This window comes from Kluyveromyces marxianus, chromosome 3 (assembly GCF_001417885.1).
Source record: "Kluyveromyces marxianus DMKU3-1042 DNA, complete genome, chromosome 3".
NCBI lineage: Eukaryota > Fungi > Ascomycota > Saccharomycetes > Saccharomycetales > Saccharomycetaceae > Kluyveromyces > Kluyveromyces marxianus.
This window is the reverse complement of record NC_036027.1, coordinates 745,033-766,220: the sequence shown is the minus strand read 5'-3', so window position 1 is coordinate 766,220 and position 21,188 is coordinate 745,033. Positions and strand designations below refer to the sequence as shown.

Genomic DNA, 21,188 nt, shown 5'->3' with positions numbered 1-21,188 from the left:
GGTTTGGTATAGATAGTCCAATCGATCCTTTTAAGGATCAGCAGAGCCTTTTAATAGTTACTCTTTCCGTTTTCTATCTCAATTACAAGGTAGAAGAGTTATTAATTAGCGTGCGGTAAGAGGGAATTTTAGCGCCATTAGTTTTCGACGTAATGAGTGTGAGAGTGAGCTTCAACATATTCTCTAGCCTTGGCTTCAGCAATGTCGTCTTGACCTGGGTTACAGGTTTCATATCTCAAGACCTTCAATAATTTCCACAACAAAGCAGACATGAAAGCACCAATAATTGGACCAACCCAGTAAATCCAGTGGTATACAGGGAAAGATCTCTTGGCGATACATGGACCGAAGGATCTGGCTGGGTTCAAACCGGCACCAGTGTAGTAAACGCAGATCAAGTGACCGACGAACAAGGCGATACCAATAGCAAATGGAGCCATTGGGGTAGCTCTGTGCTTTTCAACAGCCATGAACATAACAGTAGAACACAAGATAGCGGTACCGAAAGCTTCCAAGAAAAGACCTCTGGACTTGGAGCAACCACCACCTAGACCGTTAGCGAACAGAATTGGACCTGGGGTCATGGCAGAAGCGGCACCAGCAGCGGCCATACCGGCAACCATTTGAGCCAACCACATAACCAAAGCTCTTGGCCATGGGATAACGTTGGTTAGCATTAAAGTCAAAGTAACAGCTGGGTTCAAGTTACCACCAGAAACTCTGAAGAAGATAAAGACAGCAAACATGACAGAGAAACCGAAACCGAAGGCAATCATAATCAATTGACCTGGGTGAGAACCACCGGTACGCTTGACATCGAGATCGGAGTTGGCAATTTGAGCAATGACGAAGGCACTCCACAAGAAAATGAAAGTACCACAGAACTCACCAATGGCAGCAACCAGGTGGTTTCTGTAAGTTTCATTCTTGAAACCCAATTGGTTGTACTTTGGTTCATAAGGAGGAATGTATTCAGTCTCTGGTTGTCTGGAAACGTCATCAGCAACTGGGCGTTGTTCTTCCAAGTCGCGGTTAACGACTGGTTGTTGAATTTCTTCTGAAGACATTATTGTTATTATTATTTATTATCCAGTTCTTTGCTTGCAACAAAACTCGCTAGATATTCGTTTTGAAGGTAATAGATGATGTATTCTAAATGTGGTGTACACCTGCAAATACAATTAACAATTTCTTAACGTCAGGAAGGTGAACCAAGAAAGAGAGAAGATATTAAGAAAGAAAAATATTACAGAACGATGAGCCGGAGAAGAGGAAGTCTCTCGACAGTGTCAAGGGTTTCCCATAAGTCAGCATAAAAGGTATCACTTATATATAAAATTCCTTCGAGCAAAATGCTGAATACAAAAAATCCACACCATACTGTATTATACAATAATTAAGAGAATAGAAACTCCTGGCTATTAAGTGGTATGCGAACTGTTGCACATGTAAAGAAAAACCTGCCCGTACCTTGAACCCATAAAGTTTCGTACAAGAGAAAGAAAAAAAAGAATTCTCTTTCGTACTATGCGCATATGTGCCGACTAATAGTACAGTACCTGCTCACCTCTCGGCTTTTTAGGCTGTGATATTTCCAAGGTAATTACTTAGTTAATGGATAAAATTAGCAATAAAAGTAGTGCTAAATCCCGCACAATTCTATAGACAGGGGAAATGAGCCAGTTAAACCAATGCAATCAAACATAAGGAAAAAAAAAGGTAAACATAAACATCTGCATCGGCATGAAAAAAAGAAACATCTGTTTAATTTTTGACTATTCGGATTATGCACCTTGCATATTAGGGTATTTGGATTACGAAGAAACTGTGTTCTCTACGCATATTCTTCGGTTATAAGTAGGGATACATGCATGCTTTTCTTTTTTTTTGCTGGCTTGAGCGCATTGAACAATGCACGGTCATAATTTTTTAGCCAGTTTTCCGTCTGTACTGCATAGTTTCTAAGTCTCTTCTGGAAATGGATTGAAGTAGAGAAGGTTTTTCTTCCTTCATTAAGGTTGATACGCAATCCAGGAGAGCGTATATCGGAGTAGAGCATGCCCTAGCATGAGTCTACATTCAAGTTATGTTTTGTTTTATGCTATTGCGAAAGGTTTACCTATTGTATTCAAGAAAAAAAATGGTTGTATGGTTTGACGGTCAGTCAGGATTTTGTTTGCTGTGTGTACGTTAGTTACGCTGTGGAATTGTCGAAAGCGGTGCTTTCCTATACTTTTTATGTTTTTTTTTTTGCCTATCTAGCCCCCTTTTCGCACTAAAGGCGAGAATGCATGAGGTTAAAGTATCCTTACCCATTCTTGAAGCACTAAACGAAAGAAACACAAGGTGAAAGAACTTCTTAGAAGCTTATTGGCGGTCAACCTTGTTTTTTTCTTTCTTCAACGTAGCATCCTACGGTTCCAACCGTTTTCATTGGATAGTATCAGCTGGACTAGGCAATAGGGTACTACTCATCCCTCGTACCGATTCTTAATTAGGGATACGGTTTTCTGACATTGCAGACGCTAATAGGGTGGAGAAATTAAAAAGAAATGGTAATTTGTTTTTTTTTTTTCGAGTATTTTTTATGTAACCAACAAGAAACTGTAGAATGAATGTGGAATACTTGCATATAGGGTAAAAGGGAAGGGAGCCCGCTTAGCCACAGGTGGGCGGGCCCAGAAGGAACCGCATAATAAGTATATATGCATATTCAGATCTAGAGTTCTAAATGCAAAGAACGTTACATATCATATGACGAAGAATTTCAGCCGGTTGTCGGCTCCTTGAAAACATATCCCTGGTCCCGGGAAAAGAAAGGTCACACCCTGCATATGGCCTTCAAACAGCCCTAAAACTCAAGCGGTTTTCGTCTTCCTACCCTTGCCTATTGTTATTATTTGTTAGTTCATTTCTTATTTCAAAGTGGCTCAAAACCCTTTATTTCCTTGATTGTATTGAGCTGCGTCTTTTAAATCCACGTGATTTAGTCCTTTTTTATTGTTGTCCTGTTTTTTTCATATTTTGTCATTTTTTGTCATTTACCATATAGTAGAAAAGTCATTCTGCCAAAATGATTGAGGCTTTCATTTTTTTTTTTATTTTTTTGTAGACGCTTTTTTTGGTTGATACCCGGACAAATGAAGTCTTTGGTCATGTTCGAGGATAAAGTCATTGAAGTTGTTACACTAAGATGATGGATGTTTTCGAAAAGCTACTTTTGACTCATATAGGATGATCTTTAAGGGTATACAGCTTGTTTTCCAGAGAAGGACATATCTTGTTTGTTTACATAATATCAAACAATTACGCGACGTTGGTCTTCCTTACCTTGTTTTTTTATTGAGTTCATTTGATTTATTCTAACTCCCTCACATTGAGGCTATAAGATATAGACATTACATTTATCGAAGCCCTCTCGTTACAGATTAGACTCAATAATAAATATCCTTACCTTAGCTAAAATACGTCTTCCCCTTCCAAAAGATCCAACTCACAAAGAACAATAAACCTTGGGAGCTTGAGCCTATTTTACCTGCAGCAATACACTTTAATTTTACGAATCGATACAAAAGAAGAGAGATGAGTAGAGTAGTACATAGAAACAACGAACTCTACAGGAGACAACGAAGAATAGAAAACTGTTTATCAAAAATTCTCACGGAATTATCTCCTCTCGGAGTTGAATTCCCTCTACTTGATCTAACAAAAAGAGGAAGATTCCCTCAACGCGATAGTACCGCCGGTGGTGATCTGAATCAAAATGAAAAAATATTATCTCCAAAGTTTTACCACTTCCAAAATAGAGAATGGTCTGACGTTACCCATCGGCTGGCGTAGCACCGGCTTATCTACATTCAATTTGGAACAATACTGGGACATATTGATCCTTTTTGAATCAAAGTTCTACCAATATAAACCGCAAGACTATAAACTATGGACAGCGTTTCTCATAAAACGAGTAGGTTCTACATTAAAACAATTGGTTCACGGAAGTAGTGTGGAATCTAAGCTGTATGATATTGGTTCCGTTTATTTTACCATCTTGGATCCTACTTTCCAACTGTTTGGCAAAATATTACACACCAGTGATATGGGTAAGATAGCATCAATTCTTTTTCATAATGTCTCAACCACTGCATTTTCACAGGATTTGAGAAACCTCATGCTAAAAATATGGGAATTTTTAGATCAAGACCATTTCCAGTGTGATATAATGATATTTTATATCCCAAACAAAATAGAAGATCATGACTTCGTTTCTAGTTTACTTCGAAATCTTTCATGGTTAAATGGTTCGCTAAGAAAACCGTTGGGTACAAGAACCCCAGACCCCTCTTTCAACTCCATACATTGGTCAGATGACCAGTATGTTGTATTGGAATTTCAAGTGTAATAATATTTTCACAAACTAATCCGTCCCCTCCTCAATGCATCTTCCGCTAAATTATTTCTGATCGACGACTATTCACATTCATACCTAATTCTATAATTTCATTTAGACCATGCATTTTATTCCATAACTATGTATTTTCCGTACTACCTTTTCTTTTTACTAAAGCGGCGATCTTGAAAACTAATTAGAAAGTGGAAGGCTTTGATTTTCTGAAATTAAATTGTATTCTTGTAAACTCATCACGAATAAAATATAAGCACATTTCTGTTAAGGGCATGATGAAAAGCCAATAAACAAGAGTAGGAAAGCTTTCAGAGGCGGTGAAATCATATCTATCAAAACATGTCATACAATGGTATCGGACTTTCCAGTGCCAAGGGAAGCAGTACGTCTGGATATGTGCAACAATCTTTAGCTTTTAACGCTAAAAGGCAAAATACAAAAACGGAACCAAAAAAGGCAGATACTCATGAGCAACGAACTTTTGTCCAAGATGAGTCAATCATCTCACATAAAGCCAGAAGGGAAATCGAGGTTTTGGTTTCAGAATACCGTGATACATTGGAGGATGACCCCGCAGAGCTTTCCGATGATACAATTGAAAAAAAATGCGAAGAGTATCGGAACTCATTGTTGACCCGCAAGGGCTGAATCATATCACGTATATCAATGATTATAGGTTATATTACATTGTAAGTTACTTACTTACTTACTTACATTGAGGCGTCAGATGTGATAAATACAATTGCATTACCGGAATCATGTGACTTAAAGAAACGAGAGCACATATTCTTTTTAATCCTTTTAAAAACATAATTGGATCTTGATGATGGGAGCGATGATGTAGGGTGAGGTGTTTGCTTGATGACACCAAGAAAAAAACTAACTAGCTCACCGAAAATTGGTATGCAAATGTGATACTGCAACATTTCCACAAGAGATGGTTACGGTACCGATAATTGTAATCATGCAAAGTGAAAATGAAAATAAAAAAACATAAACAAACAAGACGGTAACAAAACACAACTCCGTTTGTAAAGATTCATTTCAATCCCTTTTTATTCACTCATTTCTGCACCAAATGGTCAGATTCTTAAATTGCTCTAAGTCTTTATCAAGATTATCAATGTTAACAAGGTTCTTACCATCTTCTAGACTTTGGCTATCATGAATGTAGATGAACTTATTTTGGAACTCCTCTGGGGCATCACATTTGATCAAGTAAATTTTCATATTTGATTTGTAACGTGGATAACATATCTTTTTCTTTATAAAATCAATAGTAATTTCGTTAGTGTTTGGTATTATTACAGATTCCAGACGGATTAATTTACCCTTTTTATCTCTTATTATCTTGATGAACTTTAAGTACTGACATTGAAATTCCTGAGTTAATTTGTCGTACACATGTGCTTCATTAATGACAAGGTTCTTCTGGATGGAGGCGTTTGAATGTGGTGTAGATGGCTCCTGAGCCGCACTATCGCTATCGGAATTTTGATTATGATGATGCAGTTGCAGGTCTTCCTTGGAATAACGTATCAGTTCAAAGGTCCCAAGAGACTCGTTGAAGACGTCCCTTAACCTAATTCTATCAAATCTCGTGATGTCTAAAATCAGATCTTGAATATTAGCATATAATGTGAATTTACCAATAATGGATTGAATGATTGGCCTTCCTTGAGGTTTATTGATTTTATATTGGAAGTTGCTGACGTTGCTAGCAGATAGCGATACTGCAGCGACTAGCTCAGGAGACAACTTTCTGTGCGATGAATTATCACTGCCAACGCTAGGGGCACTTCCACTCTGTATCATTTGGTGGTCCTGTTCATGCATTGCTACTGCCATTAATTGCTGTTGACGAAGTGGACGTTCTGTATGATGAGGTGGCTTAGCGACACCGGGACTACCACCTAGTGGTGTACGCACATTCTGCGGGTGAGGAGAAGAAGCCATTGGAAGCATATTGGGGCTATTGGTGTGATTCACATGCATTAGCGGAGAAAAACCACCAATTCCGGGGGTTAGTCCCTCGGTTTTCAGTTGAAATGGAGGAAGTTGAGGGGATTGAGAGGTGGAAGCCGCATGCATGTGCAAAGGGAGTAGGGGACCGGAGCCAGGAAGCGTATTAGATAGCAGTCTTGTGCTTGGCGGTAGAGTTGTAGAGCTGCTAAACGAATAGCGCCCTGGAAGACTATTTACGGGCGTGTCATTTGTCGTTGTCACCGAAGGCTCATTAGCATACACAGTGGCTGTTGAGGTATTGTAAGTAGATGCGACCGAGGTTGGGACAGGTTTCAAGGGAGTTTGCGCCGAATGCAGCAGTCGAGGTTGAGCATCTTCTACTACTGTCTCATTATTCAACAAATCTTGAATTTTGATTCGTTTATTCGTCATAGGTACATTCGGTTGACGAGCCGAGAGAGTATCTGCTAGCAACAACAACGCGGAAAGATGGTTATTCGTCCTATTCGGCGGAAGGTGCGAACTGTTGATACTACCTGAGTGCAACAGTATGGCGATGGTAAAAGGGTTTATGAATTCGATCTTTTAAAAGGTAGATCGAAAACTGAAATCGGGATTTGAATTTGGATTTGGTAAGCTCGGAATTGTGAAGAGTTATGAATTACACTCCTTGAATTCCTCGTAAAAGCAGCTATAGCAAAAAAAAGGTGAACACTCTGGCTGATATTAATATTAATAATAACGATATTAGTAGCTACCCAAGTGCAGTTATACTCGGTTTAGTTTGCGTGCCGATTTTCTTTTTATTTTATTTTTTATTTTTATACTGTCTTGTCTTGTTCTCTGCAAATTCCGTCAGTGATTAATCGGAACAAAGATATTATGGAGAGAAAAACAATCTAATGTCTAAAACGTAGCTTAACTACAGAGAGTAATTGAAGCTAAACACACAAAAATACAACAGCACCCCTAGTTGGTCTACCGAGCGGATTAGGTTTAGCAAGGGGGATGAGGATGTGCAACAAGCTGGTAAATATTCTAAAAATTGCGTCTCGAGCTGCCCCTCCATCTTCACACGCTCGTACCATATATATATATGGATACGCAAACACACACACACATTTATATTTACATATGTACAAAACCTATTTTCCAATCCACACGTACATACAATGGATAATGGATCACATTCACATTCGCGAAGATGAGGACGGTACTGCTGACCGGCAGACAAACCTTGCCTAATGTAAGGGGAATTACACTATATTTACACTAGAGATAGGAAATAGAACTGAAATGGAATTGCGATCTACTCTGCCATTATCAGAGAAATCCGATGACAAGAATTTTCTGCACGGAGGCTACTGGGTTCTCTGTGTAGGATTAGAAAGAAATGACTGCACAAAGAAGAGGAAAACTAGAATTCTAATGCGAGATGTGCTGTCCAAAGGTGCACCGTCTTCTACATATCGTTGAAGGCTAAAAAAAGAATGAACAATACGAGGACATACATCTTTCAGACTTTATTTATCATCACAGTTACGGCTGGAGAAGAAGAATAAAAAAACGAAAAACAAAAAACAAAAAAAAAAAAACAACAACAACAAACAACATCTGAATGAAAAGCACGCAGAAAGATTTGTCCTCAAAGAAGAAAGAAAGAAAGAAAGAAGGAAGGAAAAAAAAAACCCGCTGGAAAGTGGTACTAAGGTAGAAAGACCACTGGGAAAACAACAGGACCCCACCTGAATTGGCAACGAACGGAATTGGATGATGGGATTTTTTGGAATTCTGTCTTGTCACAAATCAGCAAAATACAGACAGTGCGGCCAGATCAGCCCAGAGGGGGCTCTGGACCAGATCGTAATCGTAGGCAATCCGCAGCCAGAAGCTTGCATCGGTCGGCGAGCGGGCCAGGACATCTCAACAGTTTCTGTGTTAGGAGAGGTAAGGTATACGCGATGATCTGTGTGATTATTGTACTATGTATTTTTCTAACGGTGTTTATATTCTATTTTCCTGCGTACTTTGGGAGAGATCGTTCCTTGAGCCATTATTAATAATGGTAGGTCGGTACAGACGGGAAGGCACACCCATTATGTGATGCTGCTTGCGCTGTTTGGTTCTTTCCAATGAAGAGAAGAAGAGGAAGAAGAATATGAAGAAGAAGAAGTTTAATTGTTGGTGAATAATACTTGTTTCACTATGCAGGAACAGGTGGGTGGGTTTAGGTTGTATTCTTGTAGTAAAGTGGTTCAGTCATACTCGCTCGGGTTTGGACTTGTAGTACGATACCGACCCAGTTCCCAGGACGATTGAGGCTTTTCCCCTACCACACTACGCGATTTCTGGAGGAGTTTCCCTTGTGTCTCTTCCCCCAGCTGCAAGGCGTGCGTGTACAGGTGAAGCAATGCAGTACTCCATCGAGAATCTTACCAAATAGGAAATAGTTGCTAGAATCCTACATTATGTATGGTGGCAGGAAAAAAAAAACATCATCATCATCATAATAGTACCGCGATTCTCAGGCACAACAACGGAAAAGACAGAACGCTAGACGAAACGCGTGTTTGAAGATTGAGTGGCCAAAAAAAAAAGGTATAGGACTAAAAAGATTTAGTACCGGCATGAATATCGGGAATAATACCAAGCTGCGCGTAGACATCTGGGATTATTGGGCCGGCTATTGATGGAATTAACGAGTTCCTCATTTGGCATTTGGGGGCCGAGCTAAGTTTTTTTTATTTTTTATTTTTTTTTTGGTTTTGATCGTTTTTCTTGTTCTTCTATTCCTTCTATTCCTTCTATTCCTTCTTTTCCTCATCCTCTTGTTTCAGGAGAAGCACACTGGGCATGCGCAATTACGACAATCCGTCGCGCAGATGATTTCCAATAAAGCAGAAAATCCATGAGATGAGGCTGTTTCTGCAAGCGAAAGAAGAAATCACCCACTCCCTTGTTAACCTTAATGCCAAAATTAGAGTTTGAATGAATTCTAGTATGTACGTGTGTGTATAAGGTTGACGATTCAAGCATTAGGTTAGGTTAGTTTAGGCTATTCTTTTGGTCCGTGGCAAGAATGGAATTCCTATATCCCCTCTTTTTGTGTGGTAAATGCATTCAGTAGCAACGACATATGGAAAACATGAAAGTCAGTGCGTGCGTGCGTGCAGCTCAATGGTGAGTGGTGCTAATGTTTTGGCGGGGAGCATTGAAACGAAAACGGAGAGGGGTGTCTATGTCCATGGAATAACGCGTCCGTATGGTACACTAGATGAGATTTAGGAACGACAATCAAAAATACAACAAAATACGCACACACATACACATATACACTCACGCATAATTAAAGACCAGTAGGCGGGCTACATCGAAACGAACAACTGCAGGTTTCCCATAAGAACCCTAGAAAACCAAGCAAGGCATATGCTCTTTTCACTTGTTTTTCTGTGGGAAGAAATTGACGAATATGCAAAAAAAAACCATCAGAAACCCGAGATTTCGAAGGCACGGTTTTTCGATTGCGTTTTAGTTCTGGTTTTGGACGATACTGAAAGGCTTTTTCAATTTTGAACAGAAGCAAATCTAAAAAAAAAGAATAATTACAATAATATTAGATGGAAGTAGCATCAACAGGAGCTAGACGTACGTTCCAAATGTTGTAAGGCGCCGACGAATGTTAGCGCCGTTAAATTTACACACTCATCAACTTCATTCAGATCTAGCAGGAACGATGTTTTATCACAAACACCAAGCCTAGTATAGGCTTGCTTGCTGCCATTAGTATACTTAGCTAGACTTGAAATAAATTGTAACCTATCTATTGTTTCCCGCAAAACAGAGGACGGGAGATGGAGAATGCGTCTATGTGGAAGGCAACTCTCCGTGGAATATGAAGTTTTCTTCTGCATCGCGAATCCATCATTTGTTCATTCATTACTTAATAACTGACCTAACTTTTACATAAGATAGACCCAGAATGCAATTTTTTTTCCCTTCCAAATTGGACACGCAACACTCTGTGATCAGGTGGTCAATTGTGATTGATAAACACGCTCTGTCATGGGCCAGCCATCACTGTTCAACAGTGTGACAGATCAAACAAAATCATTGTCAGTTCCGAAGCATAGACGAAAGGGCGGCAGGATGGTGTCCAGATTATGATGTAGGTGAATCCTTTTTCCCTCTCTGCCGCTGTATGTAGCACGTCATCGTAGACAGCTTTGCAAAGTTGGGCTGTTCTGGGGTAGTGAATTACACACCTACTCAACGTTGATCAAACAAGGGAGTTTGCCATCAAAAACCGCAAAGCGCATCCCATCCCATCTCTTCTCATTTACCTCCACTGCAAAGCCAATGGAAAGCCAGTGGAAAGCCAATAAGCGTTTAGCTTGAAAAAGCTTCCTTTAGGAATTTTTACCTCAATTTGGTAAGTACTGAAAACACATCAAATTTCGTCTTCAACACAAATTTCCCTACCTCTCCCTTTCCCATTGAGCATCATCTAGCATGAGAATATTTTTTTTTAACTCGGATCGCAAGTCTTTTTTATTCATTTCTTTTTTACCCTTGTTATCACTGTTGGATCCCCGTAGTCTTCACACGTACCCAAAGGCTCTTTTTTTTTTTTGGGTTGGTGTGCGGAAACTTGTGCCTTGCAAACCGTAACTGAAACTGACATAATGCACCAGATATGGGGGAATTTGTTTGTTCCACAGACGCAATTGTTCGAGTTTTTTTTAATGTCCGCGGCCCAAAGTGTTTCATCTCCTTCGAGGAATAAAAAGAAACACGTCAAAACTGCTTTAGCGGCAAAAAGTAAAAGCGATGACGACACATCGTTCAGTCTGTCGTGCGTCAGATTGGGCCTTGTTTTTAGGTACATTCTTGTGATTTGTGAACATCATTCCCGTAATTAGCAAACGATACAACAGACAACCCTAACCTTCTATGTAATGGAAGGGCTGATTTTGATGAATTTGAAGTATTGGACCAAATTGTTTAGAGTTACACGTTGAAAACTTAGGAAAAGAGCGAATACGAACCGGCAAACATATTTCCGCTATAATTTGAGGATTCGAAAGGAATATTTTTACCACAAACAGAATGTCAGTTTTCCATACTTTGTTATTAGGAGCCACGGGTCTTACCGGGAGTTTGGTCTTCCAGCATTTCGCGTCTTTACATTCGTATTTATCTTGGGTGGATCTAGCTAACTTGAAAGATGACCTAGAATTGAATCATTATGTTCTTGTTATTTCAAGGTCATCCTTCGATTTAAGAGATACAGTCAAACTTGCTTTTGACGAATTACAAAATTCGGATTTGGTTGAATGGCATTATAGTTTCTTTCATGATGATGACGAAAATGATAATCAAAGTGTTATCACATATTCCACAAGGTTAAATGACGCTGTTTCGGTAAATATCAACGTTTTAGTTTCAACGATACAGGAGCCAGACTCCACCAAATGGGCCGAAATTATCCCAAAACGTTTATCAACTTATGACGGTTTAACGAATTTGAGTGTCATCTCATGCCTAGGGTCTACCTCTCTAGGATCAAAAAAGAGCGGTGTGCCGAGGGAATGGGTGGATAAAACCTTAAATTTTGAAATTTTAAAGGCTGTGACGGATAACGTTTCTATATCAAAAAAAGTTACACAGTATATTGCAGTAACTAGTTTCAATAACCCTGCTCTTTCAAAATTGTTCCCATATTTCAAAGCTAAGCAGGAATTCGAGAGTGACGTTAAACTGTTGTTGGAAAAATCGGAAACATGCAACAGTGCAATTATCCTTAGACCAGGGCCATTGATTGGAAAACACGGATCAACTCCAGTTTTCGTTACTCCAGAACTTGATGATCATCTTTTACGCAGTGTTCTAAAATATAAAAAGGCCATTTTAAGTCATTATGCTACAAGAATTAAGCTGTGGCAAGATGTCGGTATAGCCACCAGAGCATCTGAATTGGTCGCTCAAATTTCTTATAAAGTTCCAGGGGCAAGATTGGTTGGGTACCCTGTTAAGGCCAATGACTGTGCAATAGTTATTGCTTCAGAACGTATTGCCAATGCTTTGGGCAAACATTCGTCCCATGTTAAATTCAGAATAATTAATAGTCAAGAGATAGATTCCTACAAAGCAGAATTTTCAAATTCAGGTGCAGATTCCGTACAAGCGTTACCTCTTTCGCCAGCTCCTGTTTTGGTGTTCAATAACCTTTTATCCTAAAGGCGTGTCGAATTAAAGGGAATTATGTGTTTCTCTATTTTCTAGAATTGATTATATAATACAAAATTTCTGAAAAGAATATAATTACATACTAAATAATAACATGAATTAAAGAGAAAGAACTATATTTATACCAAGCTACAGGGACGCGTGAGAAAAACATAGGACGATAGAGTGCGCTGGCGTTACATTAATCGGAATGGATGCAATTGAATCAGTGCAACAAGATATCCTTGCATTGGAACGAGAGAGTATGTTATGAAATTTTCTCTCTACAATTCATGATGTATCTTATATCGATTATTACTAACCTGTTACATTAACCCAACAGTACAAAGTATAAGATCCCAACTTTCAGATGCAAGGAATAACAAATCTAATGCAGATGAAATTAAAGTTCCAGATCTTTACAAAGAGTTTCTTTCAGAAGGAATCAACTTTTCACGCTTGCTAATCAGAGAGGATGAGCATTTCACAGACAAGGTAGTGATTTCCCCAAACAAGAGAATACCCAACAGCAAACATTACCGTAATCCAGATCAATCACATTCAATCAACTCAGCGGTACGATCTAATTTCACTGGTGTTGCTGCTAAGGAAAATGTTGCAGGTTTTGAATCGATCAATGAATTTGTACGATGGGAAAACTCTGTAAGATTAAGCGGTGTGTCTTTGTTTCCTGTGAACTACTGTGATATCGAATACATGGGAATTAGATTGGAAGTGTTCAGTGAGTTAGATCTGAGGTATAAACTACCATTATATATTATACTGAAACCCTCAGCTAAGATAGTTGGTGCTTGGGAACTCTTTAAACATAGTCTACCAAAATATGTTCAAATTTATCATTACTGGGAACAGTGCACGGACTCAACAGATACCAGTAACAGTAACATCATGAAATTCGCTAACCTTTGTTATAAGGATATATTAAATGTTCATTCAAGGGTCGAATTTTTCCACAAACTCGACAAGGCCTCAGACGACAAAACAGAAAACCAGTTTTCCCTATTGAAGATCGATGAAATGGGATATCACGTATCATTCAGACTAGGCGCTGCTATTGTTAACATTATAAACAATGATAGAAACGAAATTGTAAACTGTGCTATCAACGATCAACTTAATATGTCTTTTCTTGGGTCGATTTTTGACTTACCTGGTAAGTTCGATTTAGTCACTACATAAGTATCTTATTCAAAGTTTTCACTTTAGGTATGGTGTAATAAATTAGTACCAAGCATGAATATCCAAGCAAACATCCAAGCACCTTCTCCAGGAAGGTGTGATAGTAAATTGCGGTAATACTAAGGATGTTGATCCATATTAGAAGAATAGATAATATTAGCCAATGAACTACTCTCGGAAATGTTGTCCAATACACATAGTATTGATTACTACTATTGAACAATAGCTTCAGTTCTTGCCATAATATTAGACTAATATTTGTCAAGAAACAAAAGTGTCCACTGATATCAAAGCCTCCTGACCAAACTCCTCCTAATGATTTACATTTTTGAGCAGATTTAGTATCCGAAATATCACAGCTTCCTCCAGTCCAGATGAAGACATGATCAATAAACAAGAAACATGCAAATAATGTAACGTATACTATCAAAAATTTCAATAAATACACTCTTATTGTTTTCTTAGACCACTCTCTCCAATTCTTTTGACTATTGTTATTATTGTTTGTGGGTAATAGAGATTCGTCGTAGGAAGCTTTCACGTAAAATTGAAGGATGAATAAAGCTAAAAAGCAACCGTCAAAAAAGTACCTTCCCTCATAAGCAAATGTATGGTTAATGATATTCCGACCACTAATCCAATACCACTCTTTTCGTTCCCGGTCTAACTCTTGATTAGGTATTATCGCAGAACTGACATACCCAAATACAACGAGAAACGGGTAGATATACAACCACCAATTTCCATATGATCGGATCCTGAAAAGTGTTATATCCTCTGGTACCATGATCTGCATTTAATCTGAAAACTTTACAGTGTCATAATTTCTTTCCATTCAATATGGGGTCTGCTTTGTTGCTCGTTTAGCATTTTCGTAACCATGTTGTTTAATATGAAATTTCTTAGGAATATGAGATGATGCAAGAGTAACCTTTTAAAGGAAGAATAACAACATGTCCATGAAATGGTAAAAAGATAAGCTCTTTTCCAAAAGAGAAAGGTCAATGGGTAGCACTGCAGCTCAATTGAAAAGAAGAAATACTCATAATCAATGCTAGAGTTGTATTCTGAGAAGATTAAACTCCCAAGAACAGATCCCACTCGCTGGAGACTTCACACAGATGAGTTAGGAAGAGAAACATGGGAATATTTAAGTGTGGAAGAGAGCAAGAAGATCCCACAATCGACTTTTGCTCAATGGCTTTTACAATGCGAGGAGTTTCCGGAGCCTCAACCACAAGTTAATAGCAAAACCTCGAATTTCACAGCATGGAATGCTGCACATAATGGTGCCAAATTCTTTGAGTTATTGCAGGACCCCAATTCGGGAATCTTCCCTTGTCAATACAAGGGACCAATGTTTATGACGATTGGATATGTGGTTACCATGTATCTTGCCAAGCTTGAAATACCAGAACATGAAAGGATTGAATTGATTAGATACATCGCTAATTATGCCCATCCAGTTGACGGAGGTTGGGGTTTACATACTACTGATAAATCCACAGTTTTAGGCACAGTCTTAAATTATGTTAGTCTTAGACTCTTAGGGCTTCCAAAAGATCATGAAGTTTGTACTAGAGCTAGAGATACCTTACACAGACTTGGTGGTGCTATTGGTTCACCCCATTGGGCCAAAATTTGGTTATCTATTCTAAACCTCTACAAGTGGGAAGGGGTAAATCCAGCTCCACCAGAACTATGGATGTTCCCCTACTCTTTGCCTATACATCCAGCAAGATGGTGGGTTCACACTAGAGGTATCTACCTTCCAGTGAGCTATTTGTCTAGTACTAGATATACTTGTGACTTAGATCCATTACTAAAAGAGATACGGTCTGAAATTTATACCAAACCATTTGAAACAATCAATTTTGCAGAACATAGAAATACTGTCTGTGGTGTCGATCTCTACTACCCACACACAAAAGTTTTAAATACTGTGAATGCAATGATGACATGCTATGAAAAATACATTAGACCAAATTGGATGTTGAAAAAGGCTACGAAGAGAGTACACGAACTTGTTAAAAAGGAAATTGCTAATACAGATTACTTATGTATTGCCCCTGTTAATATGGCTTTTTGTGCCATTGTAACTTTGATTGAAGAAGGCAAAGACTCTACTGAGTTTAACAGTTTTCTTTACAGATTTAAAGACGTTCTATTCCATGGACCTCAGGGTTTAACTGTCATGGGTACAAATGGTGTGCAAGTATGGGACTGTGCATTTTTTGTCCAGTATATGTTTACAGCAGGATTAGCTGAACTTCCCGAGTTCCATGATTCAGTTTCCAGATCTTTCAAATTTTTATGCCGCTCACAGTTTACTGAAAACTGTGCTGATGGCAGTTTTAGAGACAAAAGGCTTGGAGCATGGCCATTTTCAACAAAAACACAAGGATACACTGTTTCTGATTGTACGGCGGAAGCTATAAAAGCAATTATTATGGTTTTGAATTCGGCTAGTTTCAAAGATGTCCATGACTATTACGATCCAAAAAAGCTTAATAATGGAATTGATGTCTTATTATCATTACAAAATGTGTCTTCCTTTGAATACGGGTCCTTCTCAACATACGAGAAAATCAAAGCTACAACATTATTGGAGAAATTGAACCCAGCAGAAGTGTTCGGAAATATAATGGTAGAATACCCATATGTCGAGTGTACTGATTCTTCTGTTCTTGGATTGACATACTTCCGTAAGCATTTTGACTATAGAAAAAAAGACATTGACTTTGCGATAAAGGAAGCTATCGCATATATCAAAAATGTTCAAAATGAAGATGGATCATGGTACGGCTGTTGGGGTATCTGCTACACTTATGCTGGAATGTTTGCCTTGGAAGCTCTATATACAGTCGGAGAAAATTATGAGAACAGTGAAGTTGTACGTAAGGGGTGTGATTTCTTAGTTTCCAAGCAGCTTCCAGATGGTGGATGGAGTGAGACCATGAAATCTAGTGAACTTCACTCCTATGTGTCAGATAAAACCTCATATGTTGTTCAAACGGCTTGGGCTATTATTGGTTTGATTTTAGCTAAATATCCAAACAAACATGTGATCGATAGAGGTATTAAGCTACTAAAAGAAAGGCAACAACCTTCGGGAGAATGGAAATTCGAAGCAGTTGAAGGTGTTTTTAATCATTCTTGTGCTATAGAATATCCAAGCTACAGATTCTTGTTCCCTATTAAAGCTTTAGGCCTTTATGTTAAAGAATACAAAGATAATGCTATATAGATGTCTATACCTACAAATGCCGTAATTTTGTAATCTATGAAGTATCTAATGAATTTTCTACTTCTAAACGTTATTCGTAGATTTGAAGTCCTCCCACGCCTTATTCAACGTCATGTACACATTCTCAGCAACCATGATATTTTCTAAACTTGTATCGGAGGGAATTTTATCTGGATGAGTTTTTGCAATTGCTTTCAAATAGTAAAGTTTTACTTTCTTTTCAAGAACCACATCCTCAGGGGAGACAGGCTTCCAAGAAGTCCATTTAAGAAGTGGATCTACATGAACCAATAGGTATCTCAAATCCTTCTCATGCTGATATGACCATTTTTTAATTTTCTCATTAACTTTATCATATAACTCCAACCTCTTTTCCTCTTCTTGGGCTTTCTTTTTCCCGTCTTCTTTTATTTTATGTAAAGCATCCGAATTTAGACTTGGAGATGTGCTTTTCACTTGGGATGGGTTAATTGATGGTTTTGTTACTGTTTTAGGGGGTTTCGGCTTGAATTTTTCTGGATTCACAATTTTCTCGCAACGTCTTTTTCCTTCCATGATCTTTCTATCAGTGACACCTTCAGAGATCAATTGGGTGTATATTGAGAGAGCTTTATCATAGTTTTCCATATGTTCATATATTTCAGCATGCTTTGATTCAATTTTCTCTGACATTTGCTTATATGTCCTAGGTGGAGAGCTCTGCTCAATAACAGTAGACAAATCTGGACATTTTTTAATCATTTCAATGGCAACGTCTATTGTTTTTAGAGCCTTAGAATTCTCCCCCATTTTCAATTGACATGAAATCATATTAGACAATGAAATGATACGGAGTGGATGTTCCGTAGGAAGGGTGTTCAATGATTTTTCAAATTGTGAGAATGCGCCATGAAAATCCCCAGATCCAAATAACTTAACACCATTGTTTTTGAATTCGTTGAAACTGGTCAATTCGAATTCCGATATGTGGTATTGTGATGATGATTGAGTTTCTGGGCCTGCATCAAAGTCCAATAATACCGGAGTATCATTCTCCAACTTCGACTGAGGTTCTGACCCAGATCCTGCTGGTAGAGGCGAATTTTGTGGTTTTGGAGAGGGTTCACTTCTTCGAATGGCAGAAGTAGATTTATTTTCTTGGATAGACAATTGATCAATCGAATGAATCCCAGTAGCGTCGTTGTCGCCGAAAAACTCCGAACGGGCGAGCGGCGTCTTTTTTGGCAAAGAGTTACCGTTTGGATGACGGGATTGTCGCAGATGAGATTGTGGAGGGGATCTTTGCTCTAAATCATCATGCTGCAAGGGTGCGATGATCTTATCTTCGATGAAATCTTTCCCCTTGTTGAAGAACTTGGAGGCCATAGCCAGAAACGCAGGAGTTTCCTCTGTTTGACCATAGGACGTATGTGAGGATGTGGATGAGAATGCATACGATGAATCTAGATTTTCTGATCCTGAGCGAGTCTTATGATTGAGTTTTCTGTCTAACAATTGCTCATAGAGAATACCCTTCTCGTAGTAACGAACTGATTTCTCGAAACTGATACCTAAAGACATGATTTTAGAGATTTCCATATCTTTCACTTCATCCACCACAGGCTCTTCCTGCTTTGGAGTGCGTTCCGAAATTTCAACCTCATTTTCATTTTGGACGAAGACTGCAGGCGGTGGTGAGTTAAGGGATTCAAATACCAGATCAAAATCATCCTTTGTTGAAGCGCTAGCTAGAGGACTTTCCACTTTTTTGTTCTGAGTTATTGGTTTCGACAGCAGGTCGTCAAAAAGATCGCCCGAAAGATCATTCATCTTTTGGAGTGGAGGAGTAGTAGTAGTAGTAGTGGTCACTGGAACTGGGGCTGGCGAATTGACAGCCGATCGACTTGACAAAAGATCATTTAGGGATGCATTCTTCAATGAAGAGGGTTTGCTGTCGGATGGAGTTTGGCCTGATTTAAAGGATGAAAGAAGGTCTGCAAAGGGATCAGTCATATCGCAGCCACTTCAGATAAAAGTTCCTACTCTTTTAAAATGGTCTCTGAAATGCCCGCCTTATTATTCGGAGAGCAACTGAATAACTTACGAACCGATGATAAGTAGGTGTGGTCAGAGTTGTGTAACTTATCGTTGAAACTTCGTTCATGGCTTTTTTTTTCTTTCTTCTAACACTTTTGTCTGAGCGTTTCAGTTTCGTTCGTTTTCGTAAGGAATTCCTTTATCTCTAATCATGTGACCTATAATACATGACAGCGTCAGTTTTAAGGTTGAAAAGAGAGAGAGAAGGAGGTAGGGTCACACCATTTGATCCGGAGAAGCTGCACGGTTTGCCTCTTTCTCCACCTCATCGATGGTTTCTGCTGTGGCAAAGTAGCAATTGGGGCTCTCCTCGTGGAGCTGCTTTATCGGATACACTTTTGGCTTGTTGAAGAGATGTTTGATTCTTGTCAAGAATGGTTTTGGTTTTGGGTCCGGAAACATTGTCCCCGACATCGCCTCTCGTTGACGTTGTCTTAGCTCCATCATTTCCTCTTCGTACTGCTTGCACGCATACTCTATGTACAGCTCCTGCTGTTTGGGTGTCAATTTATCCTGATAATCGGCGATCGAGATCCATATAGACTTTCGTTTTGGTTCCGTTTTTGGTATTGGGGCAAAAATGAAGTAATAAAGCCCAAAGAGTAATGTAACGAACGCGAGAAGGGCCAACGAAAGGGCAAAACAAAGAAAGAAAAAACCTCCAATGTTATCGGAATTTTGGAACCATTTGAAAAAATCGCGTGGGTTTGATTCTAGTGGGACGCTGAGTTCTTTAACTGCTGACATGTCCAATATATGTTTTCGTATTGTGTTTTCCTTGGGGAGTCTTGGCATTCTAGAAGACAGTTTAACAATTGAAAAGTTCCCATGTGTATGGACGATTGGGTCATGGCTATTATATATAGGTTATGCGTTTCTTGGTGGACTGTGTTGAAGTACAGCTGCATTTCAAGAAGAGAGCTCTCTGCATTTTTTAAATTTTTTAGGTTTTTTTTTGAAATTGACGTTACGGTACATACATATTGATCGGTATGCTTCTTGTGCCAGCGTTTCCCAAAAGTTGGCTGGTGGTGCGACGCGCGACATTTGACAAGCGACGTCACAAGTCCAGTTGAGTCACGTGCTCCAACTGCTGACTTCCAGCTGAACCAACAACGGGATCCCAACTTTCTCTGTCTTGACGAAAGTCAAGCAAGAATCAAGAGCGCATAACAACTCTGAGTCACTCAAGCCTGACTCACAGTCTGCCAGTTATCCAGCCAGTCCCACCGCTGACTGAGTCCCGGCTCCCGTGGGACAAACACCATGTCATGACTCTCCTCCACACACTTTCGTTACCCTATCTCTTGTTCCGATCTTCGCGCCAGACAAAAACCCCTCTCTTCTCTACTCCTCTTCCTCTCCCCTCCCTTAACCCTGTCTTCTCTTACAAAAGAAGCCACAGTGTGCTCATAGCACGTGACTACTTTTTTTTTTTTTTCTTCCTTTTCCTTTCCCTTCCTTTTCCCCCCTCCTCTCTCCTCTCCTCTCTCTGTGGGGGGGTGCTGTTTCAAGTTTTTTTTCTCCCACCCCCAAAAAGGCGCGCACCCCAAACCCCAAACCCAAATCAAAACGAAAACTCTCGCGGCACCTGGCTTGGCCTGGCCTGGCCTGGCGGGGTGTGGGTGCTTTCCTTTATTTTCCTTACACACCTGCTGGTTTGTCTTGGCATGGCTTTATTGGACTCTGGAGCAAATGCACCTGAAACAGTGTGAATTATGACTCGGGAGAGGCATGCGAGTAAAGTGCAATAACCTCGATTCCCAAGTGTCCAACTAATTACGAATCTAAGCAATAATATCCAACCAGTCAGTATCTATCTCTTAATTAAGCTATTTACTTCTCATCCCCCATGCAGAGATGAGAGCGCACACACCTCTACTACACGCTGACCTCGCTCACAATTTCAAAAACTAACCACAACTTGGTGGCTGTTCCACTGTCACGTATCGGAAATTGACTCACACACACTCAGCCGTAACCTCTTTTTTATTGCCACATTCAAGCTGTCACTTGTTTACTTCCCATCTATTTTTTTTTTTTTTTTTGTTTTTTTTTCCGTTCGTTATCGTATTG

At 39.2% G+C, this 21,188-nt stretch overlaps 10 protein-coding genes across 10 annotated transcripts; 5 read left to right on the top strand and 5 right to left on the bottom strand.

Annotated features, from left to right (window-relative positions):
* Nucleotides 1-137: 137 nt before the first annotated feature.
* Nucleotides 138-1,067, bottom strand: AQY1 (aquaporin family protein; the record flags this gene model as incomplete). Its single annotated transcript, XM_022818854.1, has 1 exon — nucleotides 138-1,067. The coding sequence occupies one exon, from the start codon at nucleotides 1,065-1,067 to the stop codon at nucleotides 138-140; it is 930 nt and encodes a 309-aa protein (XP_022675479.1).
* A 2,696-nt stretch (nucleotides 1,068-3,763) lies between these two features.
* Nucleotides 3,764-4,396, top strand: KLMA_30347 (ornithine decarboxylase antizyme; the record flags this gene model as incomplete). Its single annotated transcript, XM_022818853.1, has 1 exon — nucleotides 3,764-4,396. One exon carries the CDS (start codon nucleotides 3,764-3,766, stop codon nucleotides 4,394-4,396), a length of 633 nt encoding a protein of 210 aa, XP_022675478.1.
* A 342-nt stretch (nucleotides 4,397-4,738) lies between these two features.
* CWC21 (U2-type spliceosomal complex subunit CWC21) lies at nucleotides 4,739-5,047 on the top strand (the record flags this gene model as incomplete). Its single annotated transcript, XM_022818852.1, has 1 exon — nucleotides 4,739-5,047. One exon carries the CDS (start codon nucleotides 4,739-4,741, stop codon nucleotides 5,045-5,047), a length of 309 nt encoding a protein of 102 aa, XP_022675477.1.
* A 411-nt stretch (nucleotides 5,048-5,458) lies between these two features.
* Nucleotides 5,459-6,796, bottom strand: KLMA_30345 (uncharacterized protein; the record flags this gene model as incomplete). Its single annotated transcript, XM_022818850.1, has 1 exon — nucleotides 5,459-6,796. One exon carries the CDS (start codon nucleotides 6,794-6,796, stop codon nucleotides 5,459-5,461), a length of 1,338 nt encoding a protein of 445 aa, XP_022675476.1.
* Nucleotides 6,797-11,470: 4,674 nt separating this feature from the next.
* HIM1 (Him1p) lies at nucleotides 11,471-12,601 on the top strand (the record flags this gene model as incomplete). The annotated part of the gene is made up of 1 exon (XM_022818849.1): nucleotides 11,471-12,601. One exon carries the CDS (start codon nucleotides 11,471-11,473, stop codon nucleotides 12,599-12,601), a length of 1,131 nt encoding a protein of 376 aa, XP_022675475.1.
* Nucleotides 12,602-12,800: 199 nt separating this feature from the next.
* On the top strand, nucleotides 12,801-13,789 carry MCM21 (Mcm21p; the record flags this gene model as incomplete). Its single annotated transcript, XM_022818848.1, has 2 exons — nucleotides 12,801-12,852; nucleotides 12,933-13,789. 2 exons carry the CDS (start codon nucleotides 12,801-12,803, stop codon nucleotides 13,787-13,789), a joined length of 909 nt encoding a protein of 302 aa, XP_022675474.1.
* On the bottom strand, nucleotides 13,782-14,585 carry YFT2 (Yft2p; the record flags this gene model as incomplete). Its single annotated transcript, XM_022818847.1, has 1 exon — nucleotides 13,782-14,585. The coding sequence occupies one exon, from the start codon at nucleotides 14,583-14,585 to the stop codon at nucleotides 13,782-13,784; it is 804 nt and encodes a 267-aa protein (XP_022675473.1).
* A 255-nt stretch (nucleotides 14,586-14,840) lies between these two features.
* ERG7 (lanosterol synthase ERG7) lies at nucleotides 14,841-17,036 on the top strand (the record flags this gene model as incomplete). The annotated part of the gene is made up of 1 exon (XM_022818846.1): nucleotides 14,841-17,036. One exon carries the CDS (start codon nucleotides 14,841-14,843, stop codon nucleotides 17,034-17,036), a length of 2,196 nt encoding a protein of 731 aa, XP_022675472.1.
* A 63-nt stretch (nucleotides 17,037-17,099) lies between these two features.
* On the bottom strand, nucleotides 17,100-19,028 carry SWA2 (auxilin-like protein SWA2; the record flags this gene model as incomplete). Its single annotated transcript, XM_022818845.1, has 1 exon — nucleotides 17,100-19,028. One exon carries the CDS (start codon nucleotides 19,026-19,028, stop codon nucleotides 17,100-17,102), a length of 1,929 nt encoding a protein of 642 aa, XP_022675471.1.
* A 300-nt stretch (nucleotides 19,029-19,328) lies between these two features.
* On the bottom strand, nucleotides 19,329-19,907 carry KLMA_30339 (ATP synthase subunit b; the record flags this gene model as incomplete). Its single annotated transcript, XM_022818844.1, has 1 exon — nucleotides 19,329-19,907. One exon carries the CDS (start codon nucleotides 19,905-19,907, stop codon nucleotides 19,329-19,331), a length of 579 nt encoding a protein of 192 aa, XP_022675470.1.
* Between the last annotated feature and the right edge of the window lie 1,281 nt (nucleotides 19,908-21,188).